Source organism: Callospermophilus lateralis, chromosome 5, assembly GCF_048772815.1.
Source record: "Callospermophilus lateralis isolate mCalLat2 chromosome 5, mCalLat2.hap1, whole genome shotgun sequence".
NCBI lineage: Eukaryota > Metazoa > Chordata > Mammalia > Rodentia > Sciuridae > Callospermophilus > Callospermophilus lateralis.
Window position 1 is genome coordinate 55,451,789 of NC_135309.1, and position 22,566 is coordinate 55,474,354.

The following is a 22,566-nucleotide window of genomic DNA, read 5'->3' on the forward strand; positions in this document are numbered from 1 at the left end:
GATTTTTCAGTTTGTACTGAATGGGAATTTTCTTTTGGTACAGGTGAGTTTCCTTTACATACTCTTTGCCAGTTATTGTTTTCCTCTGTCTTCATATGTGGCTTCTCTGCATGATATTCCAGTGAATCCTAGTGTTCTTGTGTTGACAGGAGAAGATTCTGTTGTGGCTTCTACAGTTCATGCAAGAACAAGGCATCTCGTTGGATGAAGTGGACCAGGATGGCAACAGTGCTGTTCACGTCGCCTCACAGCACGGCTACCTCGGGTGCATCCAGGTATGCAGCACTGCTGCTCTGCAGACAGGAAGGAGCTATCAAATAATTTTTTAAAAAAAATGGAAATTTTGCTCACTGGGAGAATGCCTGGATTAGTTCACCTTTGTTTTATCATGGAAATAAAGAATTATAATGTTACAGTTTTTTTTTTTTTTTCTAAAAATCCACATACATGTAGGCACAAATAGCCCTAAGAGTTTCTCCTGGAGCATCAAAGGGTGTTGAAAAGGACTTGTACTGCTGTCTCAATAGTCCAAAGTCACATTACTATAAAGCCCTAATGCTGACTAAATAAAAAAAAATATCCATATTTTTGGACCCCTAACTAAACCTGAGCCTCTTTGAATGCATTTGAGAAGTTCAGCCCTACTTTAGAGAAAGGGGAAAAACACAGCACATTCTTGCTGGACTACTGCTCCCCTACTATGAAGAATCCTTCTAATACATTTCTGGAAAATCTGTCCTATTTTCCGCATACCTGGGGAGGAGAGATGCACTAATGAGGACAATAGAAGTCCACTGGAGAGACTAAAAAATCGTCGCTCTTGTAGGGCTTTTCCCCTTGTTCTGATCCTCTTGGACCTTAGGCAGGGCCTCGGTCGGCTAACCATTCCACCCAGAGGCCTCAAGCAGCCTCATGCTTTGAGCCCAGCATCCCTTCCAAATGTTCTCGTATTCAATGTGTGAGATGATATTAAAAGACTGGGGAGCAGAGCCACAGGAGAGGGGAGGGAGGCTCTTCTACCTGCTCCAGTCCACGGGAGGAGCCCTCCAGGAGCATGGGTTCCTGCAGGAAGAGGCAATGGTATCTCCTCATGCCACAGAATACAGAGCTGCCCAAAGCTGAGCCACTTTCCACATGGCACTGAGAGCCGTTCAGGTCCCAGAAGGTGGGGGAGAATGCATGTGAAAACCAGATAGAATTTTCCACCTGGAAAATGTTGAAGGCCCTCAGGGACAGAAGAAAGAGAGAGGGTGACCTAAGGAGGAGGAGGAACAGGTGGGCGAGGAGCAGCAGTGTAGGGACAGCAAAGACTTTGGCAGACAAAGTTGAAGTTTAGGTTTGGCCTGAAATTTTATTTTTGACAATAAATTATGGTTACCAGGATCAGGCCAATCAGACCATTCTTATCATTGAAAATGCCTGAACATTTGTGGATTTCCCCCCCACATCTCAGGGAAAGGGAAATTGACAACACATGGTTGAAAGCCATGACTGGAGAAAGTATTTCCACCTCAGCGATTTCATACAGTTCAAAATGTGATGTGCTTGTAACATGTAACACATTTTCCACCTCTACAAAGCAGCACTCCTTTTGGATGCATTATTTCCTTTACTGCAAACCCTGTGTATTCATTTATTCAACAGGTACTTGTTGATGCCCTACTGTGTGCAGGTTAGGCTGTATTTGAAATAGAAAAGTAAGCAGTGAGAACCATTTACTCAGGAAAGTAGAGAGGACTCAGGAAATAATAGGAGACTACACAGAAAAACTTTGAATATAAAAAGGGGATTAATAATAAAAACAAAAGCAGAGATCCAGCAGAAAGCTTACTATAGTTTGTACTCACATGAAACTGCTCTTTGAAGAACTGACTTGATAGGAAATAAAGTGTCTGAACATTTTCCCATGATTGTTGGCAAAACACACATCTTCTAATTTAAGGCACCAGACACCAGTTTATAAAAGGAATGGTAAGAAACTGGAAAGTATATAAAGGAAAGAAATTCAAATTCTTCCCAACATCTGCAAAAAGATTAAAGGAGTAGCAGTATTTTTTGTGGCAAAAAGATAATTGAATGAACACTGAAAATCATATATTTCCCTTTCACAAGATACTCTAATGTTAAATAGTCTTGGAATAAACTTTTTATCAGCTTGTACTAATAACTGAAAGCCAAAGACATCCAGCTGCTATCACTAATTAGTTAGTTAGTTTGTTTGTTTGTTTGTTTGTTTTTGATAGGGGGAGGGAGTTCTGGGGATTGAACTCAGGGACACTCAACCACTGAGCCACATCCCCAGTCCTATTTTTGTCTTTTATTTAGAGACAGGGTCTCACTGAGTTGCTTAGCACCTCGATTTTGCTGAGGCTGGCTTTGAACTCAAGATCTTCCTGCCTCAGATTCCGGAGCCGCTGGGATTACAGGTGTGGGCCTATTTTTTTTTTTTTTTTTTTAACATGTGAAGGGAAGCTGTCAGTCCTTCCAGAGTGTTCATCACTCCACTTAACACAAATGATGTTTTTGGCGTTAGATACGATGGATGTGGAAACTTGGATAACCTTGGTCTGTCCGCTGGGTGTGAGATTTAAAAGAAAACGAGTCTGAGAGAGTGAGCAAGGGATCTTATGCAGTGAGGAGGGGACTGAGGAAGGAAAACAGTGGAAAGAAAACTGCAGAGGTCAGAGTCCAGGGGAGTAATAACAGTGTGTGTTTGTACTCAGTCTCCTGGAGAGCTCGATGCTGACAGGGTCTCTGGGACACCCCTGTGAGGAAGGTGGCAATGGTTTTATAGCGATTTGACCTTTCATGGTGAGTGATCATAAACCAAAAGGAAAAAGAAGCTCCTTAATGCTCTTTGAGATTTAAGTAGCCTAAGAATTTAAATAGATGCATTGTGTGTGGGAAAAAAAACATTACTACCAAAATAAATCTAGAAGTTTGCAATCGCACCATGAGCTGTCAAAGAATATATCAGATTGTGGTGGTTAATTAATATTGATGTGACAGCTTTTTTGTGTGAAGTCTAATGGCATCACAGTATAAATAGAAACTAAATAAAATTTCTATGCTTTTAAAGTATTGATTTCTGCCACACTGCATCAAATCTCCTCCTCTACTCTTGATACCTTGACCAGATTCCATAGCTTTAGGCTTGCCTTTGACTATTAAAATTTACTTCAAACCGGCTTAAAACCTCAATCTTATTTCTGATTCAAAGCATTCTCCCAGCCCCACCCCCCAGCCAGATTAAGGATGTGGGATGAGGAGTGAGGCTTGATCTGCTTTTAACACACCACTTTAGCTCCTGCTCCCCTCTGTCTCCCATGCTGCAGTATCAAAGACAAAGAGAAGGTATGGAGAGAAAAAAAGTCAAGTGTCTCTTTGCTTAACTGGGAGAGGCCATGTCCTCCTGAAAGTTGTCACTGCTTCTTTGGCTGTGATCACTGACATGCTGTATGACAACTCTCAGATGACATCTGTCTGATGGGTGCCGCGATGGGGTCTTCCCCACCAGTACCTGATATAGGAGTCCTGACCCCCCACTTTGCCTCATCCTCTCCTATAGATTTCTTCAATCTATGGGGCAATCCACTGTCAAGTGCTTCTGGAGAACCCTCTCCTTTTGTGTGTGAGTGGGGGATGCTAAAAGCAGTTCCCACCAAGCTCCCTTCTACAAAGTCTGCTCAGTCCACAAACACATCCTGGCCATAACACATGGTAAGGGTCTGGGCTGCTTCATAGCTTCCCCAATCTCTGCCATGCCATGTCTTCAGTTCTTTTTATTTCTGGTCAGGTGGGCTCAGCAAGAGATCAATAAGGGTTGTTACAAAACCAGCTATCAAAGCCCAAGCAAATAGGAACAGATAAGCATAATTTCATTCCCCCCATCTTATAGGCATCTCTGAGTTTATGAACAATTCTTTTGGAGCCCAACCACCACAAACATTATACCTCTCAGGAAGGGACAGCAACAGCCTCCTCCCTTTCCCAGACCTCTCTCCCTTAGGGTACAGTGGGGTTGGGTAGTAGGATGGGTCCAGCTCCACCTTTGTAGGCTCTGAAGGGAGGAGGCAGACATCAACCCTAAATGGGCTCCAGCGGCTCTCTTTTCTAGGTATTGGAATCATCACCCCCAATTCCATGGGCTCTGATAACTGGCTTTGGAATAACAGGAGTCCTTTCTTGATCCTGTTACAGTCATTAAAAAATGTTTAGATGGAGGACCTGATACAATTCCATGTTTCTGCATTTCCTGACAGACCCTGGTGGAGTATGGAGCAAACGTCACCATGCAGAATCACGCTGGGGAAAAGCCCTCCCAGAGCGCTGAACGTCAGGGGCACACCCTGTGCTCCCGGTACCTGGTGGTGGTCGAGACCTGCATGTCACTAGCCTCACAGGTGGTAAAGTTAACCAAGCAGCTAAAGGAGTAAGTGGCCTGGTGGTTCTGTGAGAACAAAGTTATGATTTGCCATTGTCATGCACCCATTTCAGGCCAAGGGCTATGGTGAGCTCCCTTCATTCCAGTGGTAGAGGGAATTTCCAGCATTCTCCTCTTCTTCTTTTCTTCCCCCATCCTAAGTGCTCAATGCTGAACATGCCATCTCTGCAGCAGCAAAATGATATTTAAACCACAAAGTGCAGAGCAAGCTCCCTAAAAAGGGAATTTGAGCCACAATAAAAAAAGGAGAGAGAGCCTTCATATTCACATCTCAGGGCCAGATTATGTAGCAGGACACTGAAGGCACACACATGTATCATTTTCAACCTTCTGTACTTAATATTCTTGGAGATCATCAAGATCATGAGAGAGAGAAAAAAAGGTTAGGGATGGAGATATATATGTAATTATATATATTTATATATATATATATATATATATATAGCATATATAATATATATAATGTATATATAGCATATATTATATAGAGAGAGATATAAAATTGAATACTGATTCCAATTTCCAGGAAACTCTCCCTAATACCATAACTGTAATTTATTAATGTGCTTTCCAAGGGCTGACCTCAGCCCTCTCCATGGCCTGAGATAGATGGATAGATAGATAGATAGATGATAGATAGATAGATAGATAGATAGATGAAATTACAGCTAAGTAATTTGGTTACCATTACCAGCAAATTTCCTGTAAAAAATAATGAATCCTAGGAATAGAAAAGTGTTCACTCTGTGACTGAAGTCAGTTCTTTCCTTGATGTGATTATTAAATGGGTACACATTACATCTCTGGGTGTCAGGGAAGCATTGTCATGTGATGTGCTTTAGGAAAGAGGGGCCAGATGAGCATCTGTCAGGTGGCTCCACAGCAAGCTGAAGGATGAAGGAGCTCAGGCCACCTGAGAGGGCTGAGGTCAGCCCTTTTAAAGCACACCAATACATGACAGTTACGGTATTAGGGAGAGTTCCCTGGAAATTGGAATCAGTATTCAATTTTATATATATAAAATAGTGAAATCTATAGTATAGTGAATATATATTAAAAATATTAAAATATGTGAGTATAGTGTGTGTGTGTGTGTGTGTGTGTGTGTGTCCCCTGGTTATAGCTCATTTAAGTAAAAGGGCCAGGGCAGGGGAAAGGCCTTAATTGGTCTAAATCATGCAACAATATGGCAAAGCCTTGGACCTTCTTATCTTCTCTAAACCTGGGGAAAACTCCCTTCTCTCTCTACTTCTACTCTCTTGCCTTAAAGGTACTAGTCTATATCCCTACCCCTGCCAGTACCTAAAATAATCTTTTTAATGAGTTGAGACTTTTCATAGAAAATAAAATGAAATTTAAGATAAAGATAAAGGGCTACTTCCAAGCATGCTCTATCCAGTAAACAAAACTTCCCAGGACAGGTTAGCTAGGTAGGCTTAAAGGTCTCAATATAATTGAAGAAAAAATATGCACAAAGTAATGAACAATTCAGTAAGTTATTTTCCATAATGAACATACATGTCTTTATGTACCTATGTAGATATTCCTAAAAATAAGTTCTTAGGAAGAGAATTATTAGCACAAAAAAGCATACATCTCAAAAATGTGGATATATGTTGCCTAATGTTTTTCCAAAATGCTCTGTCAATATTCATTTCCTCCAGTGTATGGATATATCCATAATGAGGAACTTTAAAATGATCCAATAGAATATTTTTCTAAAATGGAGAAAAGATTAGAAAACATTTTCCTCAGACTTCATCCGGTGGAATCTGACAAGCTTTCATGAGCTGTGTGGCTGTTTTATTGAACTGCTTCAATTTAGCAGCCTGGCTGCTCTCACTGTTGGTGATTATGGGTTAAAACACACATATACACTAAGAGACAGCATCCCTCCAGTTGTCTCCAGTTAGGCCAGTGATAGTGTGAGAGGTTATCTTGTTGACCCTAGTCTTTCACTTCCTGGGTACTCAGTGAAGTTGGCAACACTAGAAGTGAACAGAGAAATCCACCTGATAGAGTGCCCTCAGGCAGTGGGGCACCTGTAACAGAAAGTGGCAGATATAGATACAAAATACTAGTCTTCTCAATGCAAAACTCTGAGGAGAGAGAATTGGTATGTCTTCCTACTATGATACCTTCACCAGCTCTGTATAAAGTTAATAAACAATTATTCTTTAGAACGACAACCTTCAGTTCTAGTGAAGTCCCAGTCAACAAGTCTAAGTATTTTGGGTGAAATTCTGTCCCAACTAAAAATGTATGTTGGAGTCCAGACCCCTAGTTCCTCAGAATGTGATGTTATTTATAGATAGACAGGGTCTTCCCAGATGTAGTCAAGATAAAATGAGGTCATATGGGTAGGCCTTAATTCAAGATGACAGCTATCCTTATAAAAGTGGAAAATGTAGACACAGGGACATATATACAGGGAGAACATGAAGGCAGCAATCAGGGTGATGCATCTACAAACCAAGGAACACCAAAGTTCTTTTTAGCAAACTCCCCCAAAGTGGGAAAGAGGCAGGGACCACACTGTCATGGCCTCAGAAGGAACCCGTCTGGCCAATACCTTCATTGTGGACTTCTTAGGCCTCCCGAAATATGTGACAATAATTCCTGCTTAAGTTACCTGGTTTGTGGTACTTTGTTACAACAGCTCTAGCAAACTCATACAATAGGATTTATTCTCATATATTTTCTATGATTAAAGCTGACTGGTCCTTTTTGAGGTCTTCTTTAGAATCTTTCTTCCCCATTCACAGCTGGGATTCCAGCCAGCAGTCAACCCAACTGCCCCCTAATAATTTTTTTGACTGTGATATAATCCATGTAGGACACCTAATAAATCCTTCAAACAGAATATAATTTTTCTGTTAAGTGCAGTGACACATAATTGTAATCCCAGCAGCTCAAGAGGCTGAGGCAGGAGGATCGCACGTTCAAAGCTAGCCTCAGCAACTTAGCAAGACCCTAACAACTTAGTGAGACCCACCTCAAAATGAAAAATTAAAAGGGCTGGGAGTGTTGCTCAGTGGTTAAGTACCCTTAGTAACAAAAACAAACAAATAAAAAGAATGTAATCTTTCTTCATCCATTTTATCCAATTTCACTAAGCTCTAATGTATTTTTGGTTAACTCAAGGTTAATGAACTGTAGACTGAACCAAATCCAGCCTATCACCTATTTTCATAAGAAAAGTTTTATTAGCACACAGGCACACACATTTGTGTATGTATTGTGTAAGGATGTAGCATGTTACAAGGTAGAGTTGAATAGTGACAGAAGCTGTATTGCTCACAAGCCTTAAATGTTTACTCTTTGGCCCTTTAAGAAAGTTTGCTCGTTTCTTTTAGCAACTAAATTTTCAATAGGTGAGTCTGGCAGAATAAGTGAGATAAAATGAGATGACAGGCTTAAGAATGAAATATTAGGAATATAACTGATTGCATCTCATAAAAAGAAAGAAAGTGTCGGGGTTTATGGAAAGGTATTGTCAGAATCTGACTCCACAGAACTAGATTTAGGCAGACACTGGCTGTTGTTTGCAGTGACCCCCTGCAAGGAGAACACTGGGCTTCTCCTGGTATCCAAGGCATGGTCATTGCTTTAGCACTTGTAACTCATTTATTCAGTTCTATGCCCTAGCTCATGAGATCTGCTATCATCTTTTATGCTAATTTTATTCATTTTCCATTGTTTATAACAAATTATCACAAAATTAGTGGTTTAAAATAGTACAGATTTAACACTTGGTAGGTCAGAAGCCAGTAGGGTCTTGCCAGACTAAAATCAAGGTGTTGTGGCTGTGTTCCTTTCTAGAGGCTTTAGGATAAGTCCTGTCCTGCTTATCCAGGCCTTTGGTAGAACTGGTAAAACCTTCCTATTTGAACATCAGCTGATAACACAACTTATTTCCCTTTGTCACATAAGGCGACATAGTCACACCTTCCGGGGATTAGGACATGGGTGGACATCTTTGGGGGTACCACTCTAGTACTACAGGGCTCTGTAAACACTGCTTATCTCTACAAAGCAAGACTCAGTTGATTTATTTGTTTCAACTTCTGTAATAACTTGTGTTTTCTAAATGAATTTTATACCCTGTATCCTGCATCTAATAAATATATATATATATATTAGACAAACCTTCTGAATGCCCATACATAGTCAAATATGTTATCATTTTAAAAGCTGACATTATTAGAAGTAATTTTAATTGATTTTCTTAGTCTTACAGATGAGCATTTAGGCTACAGTTTTTTCACTAATGTGCATAATAAACATCCTTTTCTTAGGAAAATTTCTAAACTCTGAGGATAAAGATTATGTACTTTTTAAAGGCTTTTTAATTTAGTGTATCTTATTTCAAATCACTGAAAAATATTATGCATCCTAGTTTATAGCGGGAGCCATGTTTTGTTTGTCTTCTGCAGACAGACAATGGAGCGAGTCACACTGCAGAACCAACTCCAGCAACTTCTAGAAGCCCAGAAATCAGAGGGCAAGTCTCTCCCTTCCTCACCCAGGTAAGACCAGGCACACTGGTGTAAGGAGTTCTTAAATATCTTAAATGCCTGAACCTTCTTCTGGATTTCCTTTTAAAGTCTTTTAAGAAAATGACAACAGAAAACATTCTATTCTTATAAACAGGAACAAAAAATAAGATATCACAGTGAAATAGTCAATGAACCTAGGGTCCAAAGACCTGAACTCAGATCCTGCTCTGTGAATTGTTCTACAACTATAAACAAATTCATCTACTCTGTCTGTTTCATTTCTTGACCTATGAAACCAGGAATAAGGATATTTAGGTTAGTAAGGTTGTAGGAAATTGAATTAATTGGGAAAAATATGTAAAATTATGTGTTAACAGTAAAACAGGCAAATTTGGTAGCCTTAAGGTAAAAGGCACGCTGTACTTTAGTCACACTTGCAACTATGGAGTATTTGCAAATTGCATTGAGAAGTCATTAAGTGATCATTCTTTAACTGCTTTCTCATTTGTGTGTCAATTCAAAATTAAATATGTCAAAATTTAAATTGCTGAGTCACTTTACTTAGCCCAGTAAGAAGTTCATGTCATATGTCCTACTTTTCAGCTCACCCTCCTCACCAGCTTCCAGAAAGCCCCAGTGGAAATCTTCAGACACTGAAGATGAGTCTACAGCCAAAAGCAAACCAGGAGTCCAAGAAGGGATTCAGGTCCTTGGAAACCTGTCAGCATCCGGCCGAGCTAGGGCCAAAGCAAAAGAAGAAGATTCTGATAAGATCCTGCGCCAGTTATTGGGAAAAGAAATCTCAGAGAACGTTTGCACTCAAGAGAAGCTGTCTTTGGAATTCCAGGATGCTCAGACGTCCGCTAGAAACTTGAAAAAGATTCCTCTAGAGAAGAGGGAACTCAAGTTAGCCAGGCTGAGGCAGCTGATGCAGAGGTCACTGAGTGAGTCGGACACAGACTCCAACAACTCTGAGGACCCCAAGAACACCCCTGTGCGAAAGGCTGACAGGCCCCGGCCGCAGCCCATTGTGGAGAGCGTGGAGAGTATAGACAGCGCAGAAAGCTTACACCTGATGATAAAGAAGCACTCCTTGGCATCAGGACGCAGGTTTCCTTTTAGTACCAAGGCCTCTAAATCCCTAGATGGCCATAGCCCATCTCCCACCTCAGAGAGCAGCGAACCAGACCTGGAACCCCAGTGTCCAGTCTCGGGGAACACTCCTCCAAGCCAGCCCTCTGGAGAGCCCACTCAGTGCAGCCCTGACAGCACTGCCGCCCAGAAGGTCGCCATGAGTCCCAAGAGCGCCCTCAAGTCTCCCTCTTCCAAACGCCGGACATCTCAGAACTTGAAACTCAGAGTTACCTTTGAGGAGCCTGTGGTGCAGATGGAGGAAACTAACCTCGAACTGAATGGAGAAAAAGACAAAGATAAGGGCAGGACCCTCCAACGGACCTCCACAAGTAGTGAATCAGGGGAACAACTGAAAAGGCCTTTTGGAACCTTTCGGTCCATCATGGAGACGCTGAGTGGCAACCAGAACAATAATAACAACTATCAGGCAGCCACCCAGCTGAAGACCTCTACGTTGCCCTTAACCTCACTTGGAAGGAAGACGACAGATGCCAAGGGAAACCCTGCGAGTTCTGCTAGCAAAGGAAAGAGTAAGGCAGTGAGTGATCTTTGGAGAATATAATTTTTTTTTTTTGCCCTAAAATTGGTTCAGTTGTTCCTGACCCTACAGATTGCTGACCTGTACCACTCTGAGGGAATCCCCAGAAACACTCCTAAAGCCAAACTCATGTTTCTAATGAAACATATCATGTGAGAGTACATATACCCCTTGCTCTGCCTTTAGAAAGAGAAAGAGAGAGGGGGAGGGAGAGACAGCCAGACAGCTAGGTAAATAAATCTCAAGAGATTATATTCTGGTCTCTTGATTTTCCTCAATGGCTTGACCTTTGGATGGTAGGGGTCCTAGTCTTGGAGGCATTTCTATAAGATGAAACCTCCAGTTGATGTAAAACCAGGTCCTTTGCTGGCACTGATTCTGCCTCAGGAAGAGCTTGTTCTTTCCCTGTGACTGGATAGTTTATTCTCAAGCCCAATTAAAAGGCACATAAATAGAAACTCTATTTATAAGACTTTCAACTGCTCAACTTTCGAATGACCTTTGAAATGAGTACACCATGGGGGCCTCCACACTGGCATTTTTAAAACACAGAACCCTAAGTGTTGATTGGAGGCTGCAGGAGTCTGAAGTGCTTGCCAGTACACAGGGGATGGCAGAGTGTGCCATAAACTACATCTGATAATTGCTTTTATTGTAAAACCATGCATGATAATTTGTGATTTGCATCCATTGAATCAGAGATTTCCAGCGTCTTTTTAGACAATGTTTTCTGCATGTTGTGTGTTTGCCACACCATCAGAATACAGCAGAGCAACCAAAATGCACAACTCTCTGTGGAAAAGAATGACCCAGATCATCCACATTCTATCTAGATAAACCACCCAGCGGAGTGTCAGATCTTCATAACATATTTTTGGCAATAATGGTAAAATCTTAATCACACCGAAGTCTTAAGAACTGTCACCATTCTTTCTGTGATACCAAATCAATCAACGGATTAAGCCAATCCATTGATTGAATAACAATTTTCGTATTATATACCGATTTCTTTTTGTAATTTGCCCTTGTTATGCTGGATTTTAGCTGATAGTTCCATCTAGGAAAGGCACACTCATGGCCCAGATACCAGACCTCTTGGATTAAATATGTCAAAATTTAAATTGTTCAAATAAAACTTTTCCAAGTAACTTAATAGATTATCTTAATCAGTAGAAAATGGAGAATCCTCTATATAGTTTCCTTACTCTCTAAAGTGTTTCCCTGGCTATTGTCCTCTGCCCTGTCTCCAGCATGCTTCGTGTTACTGGGGCTGTGCATGTGCTGAGCCTGTTGCATGTTTTCAGATGATTTTAATTGCACCTCTCTAGGAGATGTACAGCAGCTGCATCCATCTTTCCTCTAACACGCTGATTGAAGAGCATCTGCATAACTATGCACGGTACGTGGTGCCTGGAGATGCATTGTACAGCATTGCCATGGCTTTGCTTTGAAGTGCATGAGCTTTGAAATTGCGGAACTGTAGAACCTTTCAGCAGGGGATGACACCAAGGAAGAAGAAAGTCGTAACTCTTCCCCCAAAATAGAAGCAGGTGCAGATGGTAACTAGGACTTAGGTAGCTAATATCTATTGGAAGGGCTGTGTTCCAGTATCACTCAGAAAATCTACTCATTTCACAAACTTGCTGTGTTTCTTAGTTGACTTTGGCTTCTAGTCTTTGTTTTAATGGAGTCAAGTACCAAGTAAGTATTGAAATTAAATTTCCTGTCGTGGGTAGAAGGAGTCAGCCTCCAATCAGAATCAGAACTTTGAAACAGAGCTGGAGTTTTATTTCAGGGCTGACTATAGATAGAAAGCTCCTTTCATCACCATCCTGCTAATCTTGGGAGAAGCAAGCCTTGTCAGGCTGAAACTTCTCTAGCTTAGCATTTTGAACCACAATCCCTATCCAGAAGCCCACCAATAAAACAATTTCCCAGAATTAGTAACCAATACAAAATTCATGGGCTCTGTACATGAAAGAGGGAAGATCGGGTCCCCAGTGACTGGGGTACCTCCTTGGGCAGAGTCCTTCTGCAGCATGATGTTCATCCCCATGTGGGGAGTATGCACGATTTCCTAACCAAGAGGAGAGCGAAGGAGCAAAAAGTGAGCAGCCCAAGGGGAACTAATGAGCTCAGTGTCTTTTGACTGGTTTATTTGAGTAAAGTTAAATCCCCAAACCCATTTTAAAAGGAGTCTGTTGCTTTTAAATCATGTAAATAATTAAATCATGACATGCCATTCAGCAAAATTCTCCAAAGAATGTGTGTAGGGTGTGTGTGTGTGTGTGTGTGTGTGTGTGTGTGTATGAGAGAGACAGAGAGAGAGAGAGAGAGAGAGAGAGAGAAGAAGGAGGAGGAGGAGGAGGAGGAGAGGGAGATAGGAGAGAGAGAATTTATTATTCATGTGGATTTTAGTTCAGTATACTAAAGTGCAAGAAAGTAACTCTCTTTTATTCCCATCTCTAAATCAACTTTCATCTGCTCTAAGTCTGTACTCAGGCTAGAGGGAGATTAAATCTCAGTCGTGCGGGGGGGGTGGGGGGGGTGCCCTAAAGGTCTTATGAATTAGTAAACTGAAGTAAGAGCCTTGGAGGTTCAGTGTTTGCTGGTCACCATGGTCTGCTTGGGTACCATTCTTACATGTGGCCTGAAGGCAGGTACCTGGATTGCTTCCAGCCATCCTAGGGCAGAGAATCTTGGCCAGTACTGAGAGTCAAAGGCCGGTGGTAGAACCGGAAGAAGAAGAAATACTCCCCTCCCAGACACAGGGAGTAACCCACTTACGTTTCCTTCAATATAGTTTCCCCACGCTTATATCTTTCTCTGTCCCCATGTAGGGTTGAATGTGTCTTCTGCTGCCTGGGAAATTCTCTTTTGTCCTTAATCAGAAGTCAATGGCAACACCCCCAGGAAAGGAAGCACACTTGTCAAATTCCCTGGGAGCAGGAAGGAAAATGAATACCTCTCATTTCTTCCAGGCTTCTACAGCACTGGGAACAAGACAATTAGTATCACAATAGATTCTCCTGCCAGAAATATTTCATCCTTGTCTTTTTACAAGCAAAGGAACAAAGCTGAGCAATTTGCTATAATAGGATTACAAAAATCAGAGCACAAAATGAGGTTATGGGGCTACTCGGATATCTGACACTAGGTTAGCACTTTCCCACTCAGCTTAAGGAACCATCCCTCCAATGGCTCAGTTCTGCACACTCCAGATTCTCTGGCTTTATGTATTAGCAAAGTTTGATTTCAGCACTAACCACTTAGAAACCCAGAAGTAAAAATAATGTATTAAATAAGTCTCCTGACCCCTTCTCCTCCCTAACCTATAAATTTATCATAGTTTTAATTTGTCATGTGTTTCCATAAAAAGGAGACACTAGTGTTTTTCTTATTGCAGAGAAAATGTTTCACTGATTCACTTATAATCACACACAGGTGGAGAGAACTGGCCTGATTCATTCCTTAGATAAATCAAGGACAGGTCTCTCTATTTCAAATAAAGAGTCCTTGGAGAAATTAAGATTAGAGTAAAATGCTGGCATGAAAAATACCTGATTGACTCTAGTGCCTGCCTCGTTTCACCAGTGGGACCCAACTGCAAGAAGAAAGGAGCCCATGTATTTATCAACAGCCTCAATTCTTGGCTCCAGAATTACTTGAAGACCAGATGGTTCCTCTCAGGTCACAGGAATTACCTAAAAGTCACTGTCCTGTCAGCAGAGGCCTGGGGAAGAGTGGGGCAATGGATCTCAATTCCAGAGATATATGAAATCTCATTTCAGTTCCTAAGAAATTTTTATTTTTCCTAGTAAAGGAAAAATAGGAGCAATAAATAGAACATTTTAAAGAATGTCAGCTCTGTAAGGGAGTTCTGTTTGCTATTTGTTTTTCTAAATTGGTCACAGTTTGATAGCAAAGAATCTAAATTTCTTTTCAATGCCCTTTAAAATTAGATTCAACCTTATTGCTTTCAACAGCTTTCCTAGTGTGTTTCAACTGAAGAGGATGAGTTGGTTTATAACAAGCAGATTTATCTTTACTTTTTCTTATGAAAGATAAGTTTGTTTTGCGTTATTACAACTCAAAGGAAATTTTTGCAATTACCGGTCTTAAAATGCCAATGAAACATTTTTTTCCCAGGGTTTAAGTCTGTCTGAGATCCCTAGCACTGAAGTGCATGTTGATTCCAGTTACCAATAGGCAGAAGGTGGTAATCTCTGGCCACAGCCAGTGACACCTTCTCTGATCATGGTGGCTCAGCCTCCTGATGAAACCCTGATCCTGGCTCCAGCATTAGGGGATACTCCTTAAAAAGACATTTAAGCAATAAACGCCATTAGTGTGGATTGTACTGCCAAGGAATTAGTCACACTGGGAATTATATAGGCAGAGCCAAGAGCTAACATCAAATATTTTGCACAGATTAAAAGGTTATTCAAAAGACACTTCACTGTTTAGCCCATGAAGATGTGACATCTGCTATGACAGTGGTCATCTGCTGTGCCCCATAGAGGGTGCAGAGGGGGAACCTACCTTGGAAATCAAACTCATCCCACCAGGACATTCTTTCATCATGCTATTTCTGGTTCAATGGCAATCAGAAAACCTAAGAAGAAACAACTCCTTTCTTCATTTCCACCCTCCCTTCCTCACTCCCCAAAGGTCCAGTTGTGAATTACATCATACCAAATGGGGGAGATATTCCATTCATGTCATATTCATACTACATGTCTGCCACCATTAGGGGCATCTTTGTACATTAAAAGAGCAGAATCTGTCTACAAACTCTTTTAAGTCAAAGAAGTGGTTGGTTGGTGGAGACTTAAGAAAACCAAATAGAGACTCTAGCTGGACACCTCCTAGTGCCTTTGCCAAGCATCACTACCCCAGACAGTCATTGGGATTTTCCTTGCTATACTGAGATCAGAGCACAGAGGTAGAAACTTTCCTGGATGCCACATCCCTGGTTTGCCTGGCCATTCATATCAACAGCATCTTTAGCACCGAGCCACACATTTTGTAATACCAGAATAAGGCATGATATCTGAACTCTCAAGAGAGAATTAAAGTAGGGTACATTTAAAGCATGGTAAGCTGTGTTAAAAGGATAAGAGCAGTAAGAATACTACTGAAAGCAGTGCTCCTTGATGGCTCCATTGTACCTCCCTGGCTTCTCCCAGTGTCTAGCTTGGTGCCTGGCACATGGGAGGGACTTCATAAATATTTGCAGAGAAGCAGAGGTAGGGAAAGAAAAAGGAGGCAGGAAAAGGAAAAGAGAAATGAGAGGAAAAATACCCCGAAGTCTATCTCATAGAAAAAAACATTGTCTGTATTAACCCTTTGGGGTCACAAGTTGTTCTTCCTACAGTGAGTTTTAGTTTGAGCATTTCAGTACAAGTTTTCAAACTTTAAACCAGAACCCCAGTTTTTTAGTAGGTGAAATGTACAGTTATGCTCTCAGTAAAGCTTTAAGGAAGATAGCAAAAATCCCATTCTCTGTTATCATCAATGGAGATATGTTGCATGCTGTGGACCATTTCACACTGATCCTGTCGGCTTGTGTCTGGTCTCCATGGGCTGTGGAAATATGGAATCTGTGCCTAGATGAGTCAGCATACTCGATTACTTGCAAAACTGATATTTAAATGTAAGCCTTTTCTCCTTTCCAATTTTGGTCACTAAGTATATGATTTCATATCCAAAAATGAAATCAAGGAGCAGCAAATTATCTGAATGATTTGTGCCAGAATTACCCAAATACTTTTTGTTCCTTTGAATACTGGTGATTCAGGACTACATAATTGAAGGGTTTGGGGAGAACTGAATTATTATTATATTATTCATATAAATGTCTCAGGATAGCATTTTACTTGGTCTAGATTCAACTCTAATCATGCTGGGTTTTGTTCTGCAAAAAGAGTATTCTTTGGGGGGTTTTGAATACAGCACCCCATTTTAAATCAGAAGTGTTCCATCAAAGTCTAAATAAACTTTATTATCTTTAGACTACAACCTAAGCCTTATTTTAAAAACCTTTTAATTTTATTTTTTGTCAAGATGATGTAGATATAATAATACATATAATACTAATAGTAGCATTATAACAAATATTTACTATTCCTTGTGCTCAACTCACCCCATTCTCTATTTCTACCCCTCTGAATTAACCACTTTCCCTTCAGATATTTTCTGTAGTATTATTTTCTAAAACATCCTTATGAATTTTTAATTTCAGATGTTATCCCTATTATAAACTGGCATCCTACCATAGAAAGTAAAAATAATGACAGCACTTAAAATATCCTAGAGAAGAGCTGGGAATATATCTCAATGGCAGAGTGCTTGCTTAGCTAGCATAAGGCCGTGGGTTCAATCTCTAGCACTGCAAAAATAAGACAAAGTAAAATATCCTAGAGAATATTCCAGATGCTTTACATACATATACTGATTTAATCTTCACAGTGACCCTATGTGGCAGATACTATTATTATCCAAATTTTACATATTAGAAACAGGCACAGATGATTACGTATCTTGCCAGAGATTACACAGTAACAATGGTTATAAATCGTGGAACCAGGGTTTGAATTTAATCAGCCTGGCTTCAAAGTCCATTTTCTTACCAATGAACCAAATTTGTCTTAGCATCTAACTCTCGTCACCTCCCCACACATTTACTTCCTCCCTTCCGCCATTAGTAAAGTTACATATTGGGGTTAAATCAGTATTCAGCATTTACTATGATTATGGCTACACAAATATTAATCACAAAAGATCCATGTTGTATACTATGTTACATATTCTTTCTCATATAATTTTATGTTTTCCCTAGAAATAATTTTGATCCCTTATTTTACAATTCATTTTTTAATTGATTTTATTATTTTTTTAAATACATGACAACAGTAGAATGCATTACAATCCTTATTACATATATAGAGCACAAAATTTTTCATATCTCTGTATATAAAGTATGTTCACGTCAATTTATGCCATTATACATGTACTTTTTTTTGCATTATAATTCTTTTTTTTTTAACGAGAGAGAGAGAGAGAGAGAGAGAGAGAGAGAGAGAGAATTTTTAATATTTATTTTTAATTTTCAGTGGACACAACATCTTTTTATTTTTTATTTTGTATGTGGTGCTGAGGATTGAACCCAGCGCTGCACACATGCCAGGTGAGCGTGCTACCGCTTGAGCCACATCCCCAGCCCGTACAATTCTTAATACACATATATTTCTAAACACTTTGCTTGAGACAAAAGCCATCTTTCATTGCTTTCAGAAAACTCTGATGTCTCTCACTGTGTCTATCCGTGGATCCCTCCTCTGTGTTCCTGCCTGCGTCTGCAGCTGCATTCTGGCACTGTCACACAACTGTCATCCTGGATTCTCCCAACTCTGTCATCTAGGAATTCCTTTTGCTTCTACTTCTCTCCTGTGTAGACTCTATTTGCTGCATCCGACTTTTTCTCTTTTTGAGAGGAGAAGTTATTCTTGTGGTCTAGTAAATACACTTTCCCGTCTTAAGAAGATGAATAAATGCTAAATTTCTTGAGAACTTGCATATTTGAATATATCTCGATTTACTAGATTAGGCATGTTTGGTTGGGTGTAGAATATTATATAATTGTATATTATTTTCTCTAAGATTCTTGAACACATTATTTCATTTTCTTTTGCTTCCAGTGTGCCTATGGAGAACTTCCATTCCTCTCTGAACAGTAATCTCTTGGAGGTTTTTGTGATTTTCTCTTTATCTTCACTATTTTGATTTCTTCTTGCTTTGCTGTGATATGCATCTGCTTTCATTCCTGGGCCATGAGCACACAACAGGTATTTTCCAATCTGGAACCCTATGTGCTTCAACTCTGCAAAATGTCTTATATAATTTCTTGGAAAATTTTCTCTTCTCCATTTGCTCTGTTCTTTCTTTCTGGAAATCCTAGTATTCTAAAATGTGGGATATACCAGATTGATCCTCACATTTTCTAATCTATCTTTATCCATACTTCGGCTTTTTCTAGTTCTAATTTCTAGGACATTTACTGGAATTTCCCTTCCAATTTTTTTTTTAACTTCTGCAGTGATAGTGTTAATTTCCAATAACATTTTATTGGTTTTATCTTGGTTCCTTTTTTATAGCATTATATGTACAAATCTTACTTAAATTTTTATAAACAAATACAAATGTGTATTCTGCCTTCTTTTTTTTACAATAAAGGTAGCTTACCATATACAGTTTTGCTTTTTACTTTTTTTCAGGTAACATGTTGGAGGTCTTTATGTATTAGAGAGAGAGCTTGCCATTCTTTTACATAATTACTAGCGTCTTCAGCAGCATGTTTTGTTTCTAATTGCTGCATCTTGAAGTGAAAATCAGTTTGTTGGGTTCCCTGATGACAGGCCCAGGTTTCTGCTTTTTCTTTTCTGTTAATTCCAAATATCTATTCACCTCATTTCTGAAATATAGATATTTTGTCTCTTATCTTTTTTCGCTCATTTCCCTTATTCATATAGGATTATGCCTTTTTAAATTTTACTTACTTAAAATTAAGTGTTAGTTTACAAGAAAGGTAATAAATGTGTGCATTTAATCTATCATGCTTAATTAGAAGTCCCTAGAGCATCTTTTGAAAAATTAAGTTTTTATTTTGACTTTTTTCCTTTTCCTTACTTGCACACTGATAATTCTCTGAAGTTTTATTCAGAGGAATAAATAGAAATAAGAATTATAACTTTCCGATGATGATGATCAAATGCTTATAGAACATTGTGAATAAGCTAAGTGGCATATTAGTCTGTTTTGCATTACTATTACAAAATATCTGAAGCTTAGTAACTTTATAAAGAAAACAGGCTTGTTTTGGCTCATGTTTCTGGACATCTGATTTTGATGGGTCACATCTAGTGATGACTTTCTTGCTGGTAGAGTGCCAGGGTGGTGCAGAGCATCACATGATGGAAATTAGGGAACACAGATATAAATATCCTCTGGTTCTCCTCTTCTTATAAAACCGTCAGCACTGAATCATGGGGGCTCCACCCTAATGTCCTTATCTAATCTTAATGACCTCCCAAAATCCCCATTTCTAAGTATCAGAGTTGAATTATTTCCACCCTCTTGATAACTCACAACTGGGATTAAAGTTCAACACATGAACCTGCATACCATATCCAAGCCATAGTAGTAAGCAAGCAAGATTTTGAGGTCAGAAAACCACAATTGGGGCTCTCTGCATCCAAGCATGTTCTCATGTCAGGGAGAACCATTACCAGAAACAGTTTGGTCTTCTCTTATGTAGCAACACCCAGGAATTTAGTGGTGTGTAGGCTTTCCCACCATAAGGAGGTAGGTTCTCTCTGAAAGCTTTTTAACTCAAATAAAAAATGAATGAACCTATTCAGAGGATAATTCATTTAAAAATCAAGGTTATTCCATGCCTTGAGTTTGGTTTTGTTTTTGTGTTTTAGTTGTAGATGGACACCATACCTTTATTTTATTTATTTATTTTTATGTGGTGTTGAGAATTGAACCCAGTGCCTCATACTTGCCAGGCAAGTGCTCTACCACTGAGCCACAACCCCAGCCTGTACTTGGGGGAGGTATCATGTACTTCGGAGGTATCATGTGTAGAGGGGAAAACAGCCTTATCACTCCCTATTTGCCTTATTTTCTCATAGATTTACCTACTTATGGTTTTTCAACATGCTAATTAGTAATCACTTACCCAAATAAAAAGCATTTTTCCTTAAACTAACTAGAAAATAAAATGTGTCACCAGAGATCTTGTTTTAATCAAGTATGAAAATCTCTTGCCTCCATTCAGCCATCAGTACTGTTCTACCTTGCTTGATCTGATAAAATCCTCTTGACTGTAGGATGCCTGGATTCCAATCAGTGTGATTGAGAAATTACTCTGGAGCCAAATGCAAATGTGCTCAGCAAGAGTGTGTTGAGACATGACTCTTGCTTTTATTGTTGAAAGAGTGGTATATATGAAAAGAAAATAATTTGCCTTTTGGAATGAAGTGTTCTTCAATTGTGGTTTGTGTGTGGATAATTTTAATTTTTGGTGAACTGTTCAGTGGCATTGTCTTGTAACTGGACCATAGTTTTATCTAATTTTGGCCTGTGGTTTCTTTTCTATTTAGACATAAAGACATCAGTAGAACAATGAAGAAATCTTACGGCATAAAGCACATTGCTGAGCCAGAGTTAAAAGAACTCTTTTTGTAAAGCCCTTTTCTATTCTCTCTCACTGATGCCCTTTGGACACAATTGGAAATTACTGGACTATCCTCTGTGGAAACAGAACCACAAGAACAATGCCTCACCAGCCGAAGAACAGAATATCAGGATGCCTTAAATTTATATTAGACTATGTCATATACATTTTTGGGTGATATCTGTATATATATATCTTGTTTTTCACAAGATGCTGTTTAAAAGCATGACTGTTTTTAACGTATGTATGTTTTTAACGTTGGATTGGCACCCCGTGCACAGGACATTCACCAAGCCACTGACACCGTCTTGGATTTCAACAGTTGCATGAGTATTTGCTAATGTTGGTTGAACTTCCCTTCTCCCTTAACATGGGCAGTGTTGGCTCTGTTCCTCAATGAGACCAGGTCAGTGGTATTGTTTTCTGTCACGAGTGTTTTTTCTGTCATTTCTACTTTTTGTATAAAGGAAATAAAAAAAAACAATGTTAACAGCCACCTATAAGCTTGGGGCACCAACTTTCTAATAAATCTGTGATGTTCTGATTTCTAAGGGACTTTGAAAGTATTTTGATTGCTGATATTTGATTTCAAGAACAAACTGCTCGGTTTAACTGTTTTCCCATAGGGGTCAAATAAAACATTCTATATTTCATTAAATACTAAAGGATCCGACAAGTAAAGTAAAGTAAGCCAATCCTTCTGCTTTCCCAGATCTTGGCGCTGACATGGGAAAATACAAATGACAACCAAGGATTTAGTCCCTTCTTGGGTCACTTTTTTCTTTTGCTTCCAACACATTATAAGCCTTGTCTAATCCCTTTAGGAGACAGTGTGGAGCCCCAGTTCATAAGAGGCTTATTGTTGATGCAGCTCTTTCAATCCATGTAAGCAGTAAGTTCCAGAAGGTTTCATCTTATCATGTAAAAATATATTTCTGTTGAAACTTCAAGAGTCTTATTTTCAAAGCATTGGCATGGCCTATAAGAAGTCTGACAAGTTTTAGTTTGAAAGTAGAATGTATTCTTACCAGTAGGAGGGAGCACAGTGTGCTAGCAATGTTAGGTAGTCTCATGTGGACCATTTTGCAACCTGGTATGCAGAGCAGACTGAATTCAGAGGCAATCTTCCCTGTGTAGATCAGCCTGGGGTTGATGAGATGCAGTGAGGTATGAAAGAAGGTTTTAATATTTGAGTGCCTTTGATATACCAAACACTATTATGTGATGATGCCACTACTTGCATTTTATAGATTTGAAAATTAAACTTAAGCAAGTTTAAGTCCTGTGTCCAATGTAACACTTCTAGTAAATAGCATAGGTAGGCTTTGGTACGATTTTGTTATGAGCCCACTTCATTATCCTGTCCATTCTACACTATGCTGTCTCATTAGTGCATTGACTATTACACAGGGGCATGAGTTCTGGAGTTGGCTCTACATCCAGAGGACTCTTCAGTCTTAGACTGGGGACAAGGCCTCCTCAAGAAACCTGGAAAAGGGCAAGATTGGCCTACATGCACATCTAGGAGGTAGTTTCCTTCCAACTTAGAGAGCAAAATGTCTATGGATTTTACCCAGCTGGCTCTGTCCTTGTTTGGGCCCTGTAAATTCCTGCTATTCGAGCCTGGTGCCATGTGTACTTCTGCGTTTCTCACAGTCTTGTTCTCAAATAAGAGACCATGTCTCAGATTTTGGTCCTTTGGCTTCATCTA

General features: G+C 39.6%; 1 protein-coding gene across 4 annotated transcripts in view; it reads left to right on the forward strand.

The window, feature by feature from the left end:
- The window catches only part of Sncaip (synuclein alpha interacting protein), a 147,744-nt gene extending 126,386 nt beyond the window's left edge, over nucleotides 1–21,358 (forward strand). For 2 of the 4 annotated variants that reach the window (XM_076856671.1, XM_076856672.1), the window contains exons 7-12: nucleotides 150–275; nucleotides 4,263–4,432; nucleotides 8,881–8,973; nucleotides 9,547–10,615; nucleotides 11,944–12,014; nucleotides 20,782–21,358. In XM_076856671.1, the coding sequence (XP_076712786.1) occupies nucleotides 150–275; nucleotides 4,263–4,432; nucleotides 8,881–8,973; nucleotides 9,547–10,615; nucleotides 11,944–12,014; nucleotides 20,782–20,866 (1,614 nt within the window). In that variant the 3' untranslated portion in view covers nucleotides 20,867–21,358. The remainder of the gene's footprint in view (nucleotides 1–149; nucleotides 276–4,262; nucleotides 4,433–8,880; nucleotides 8,974–9,546; nucleotides 10,616–11,943; nucleotides 12,015–20,781) is intronic. The other 2 variants (XM_076856673.1, XM_076856674.1) reach the window with 2 other exon arrangements.
- Nucleotides 21,359–22,566: the final 1,208 nt, after the last annotated feature.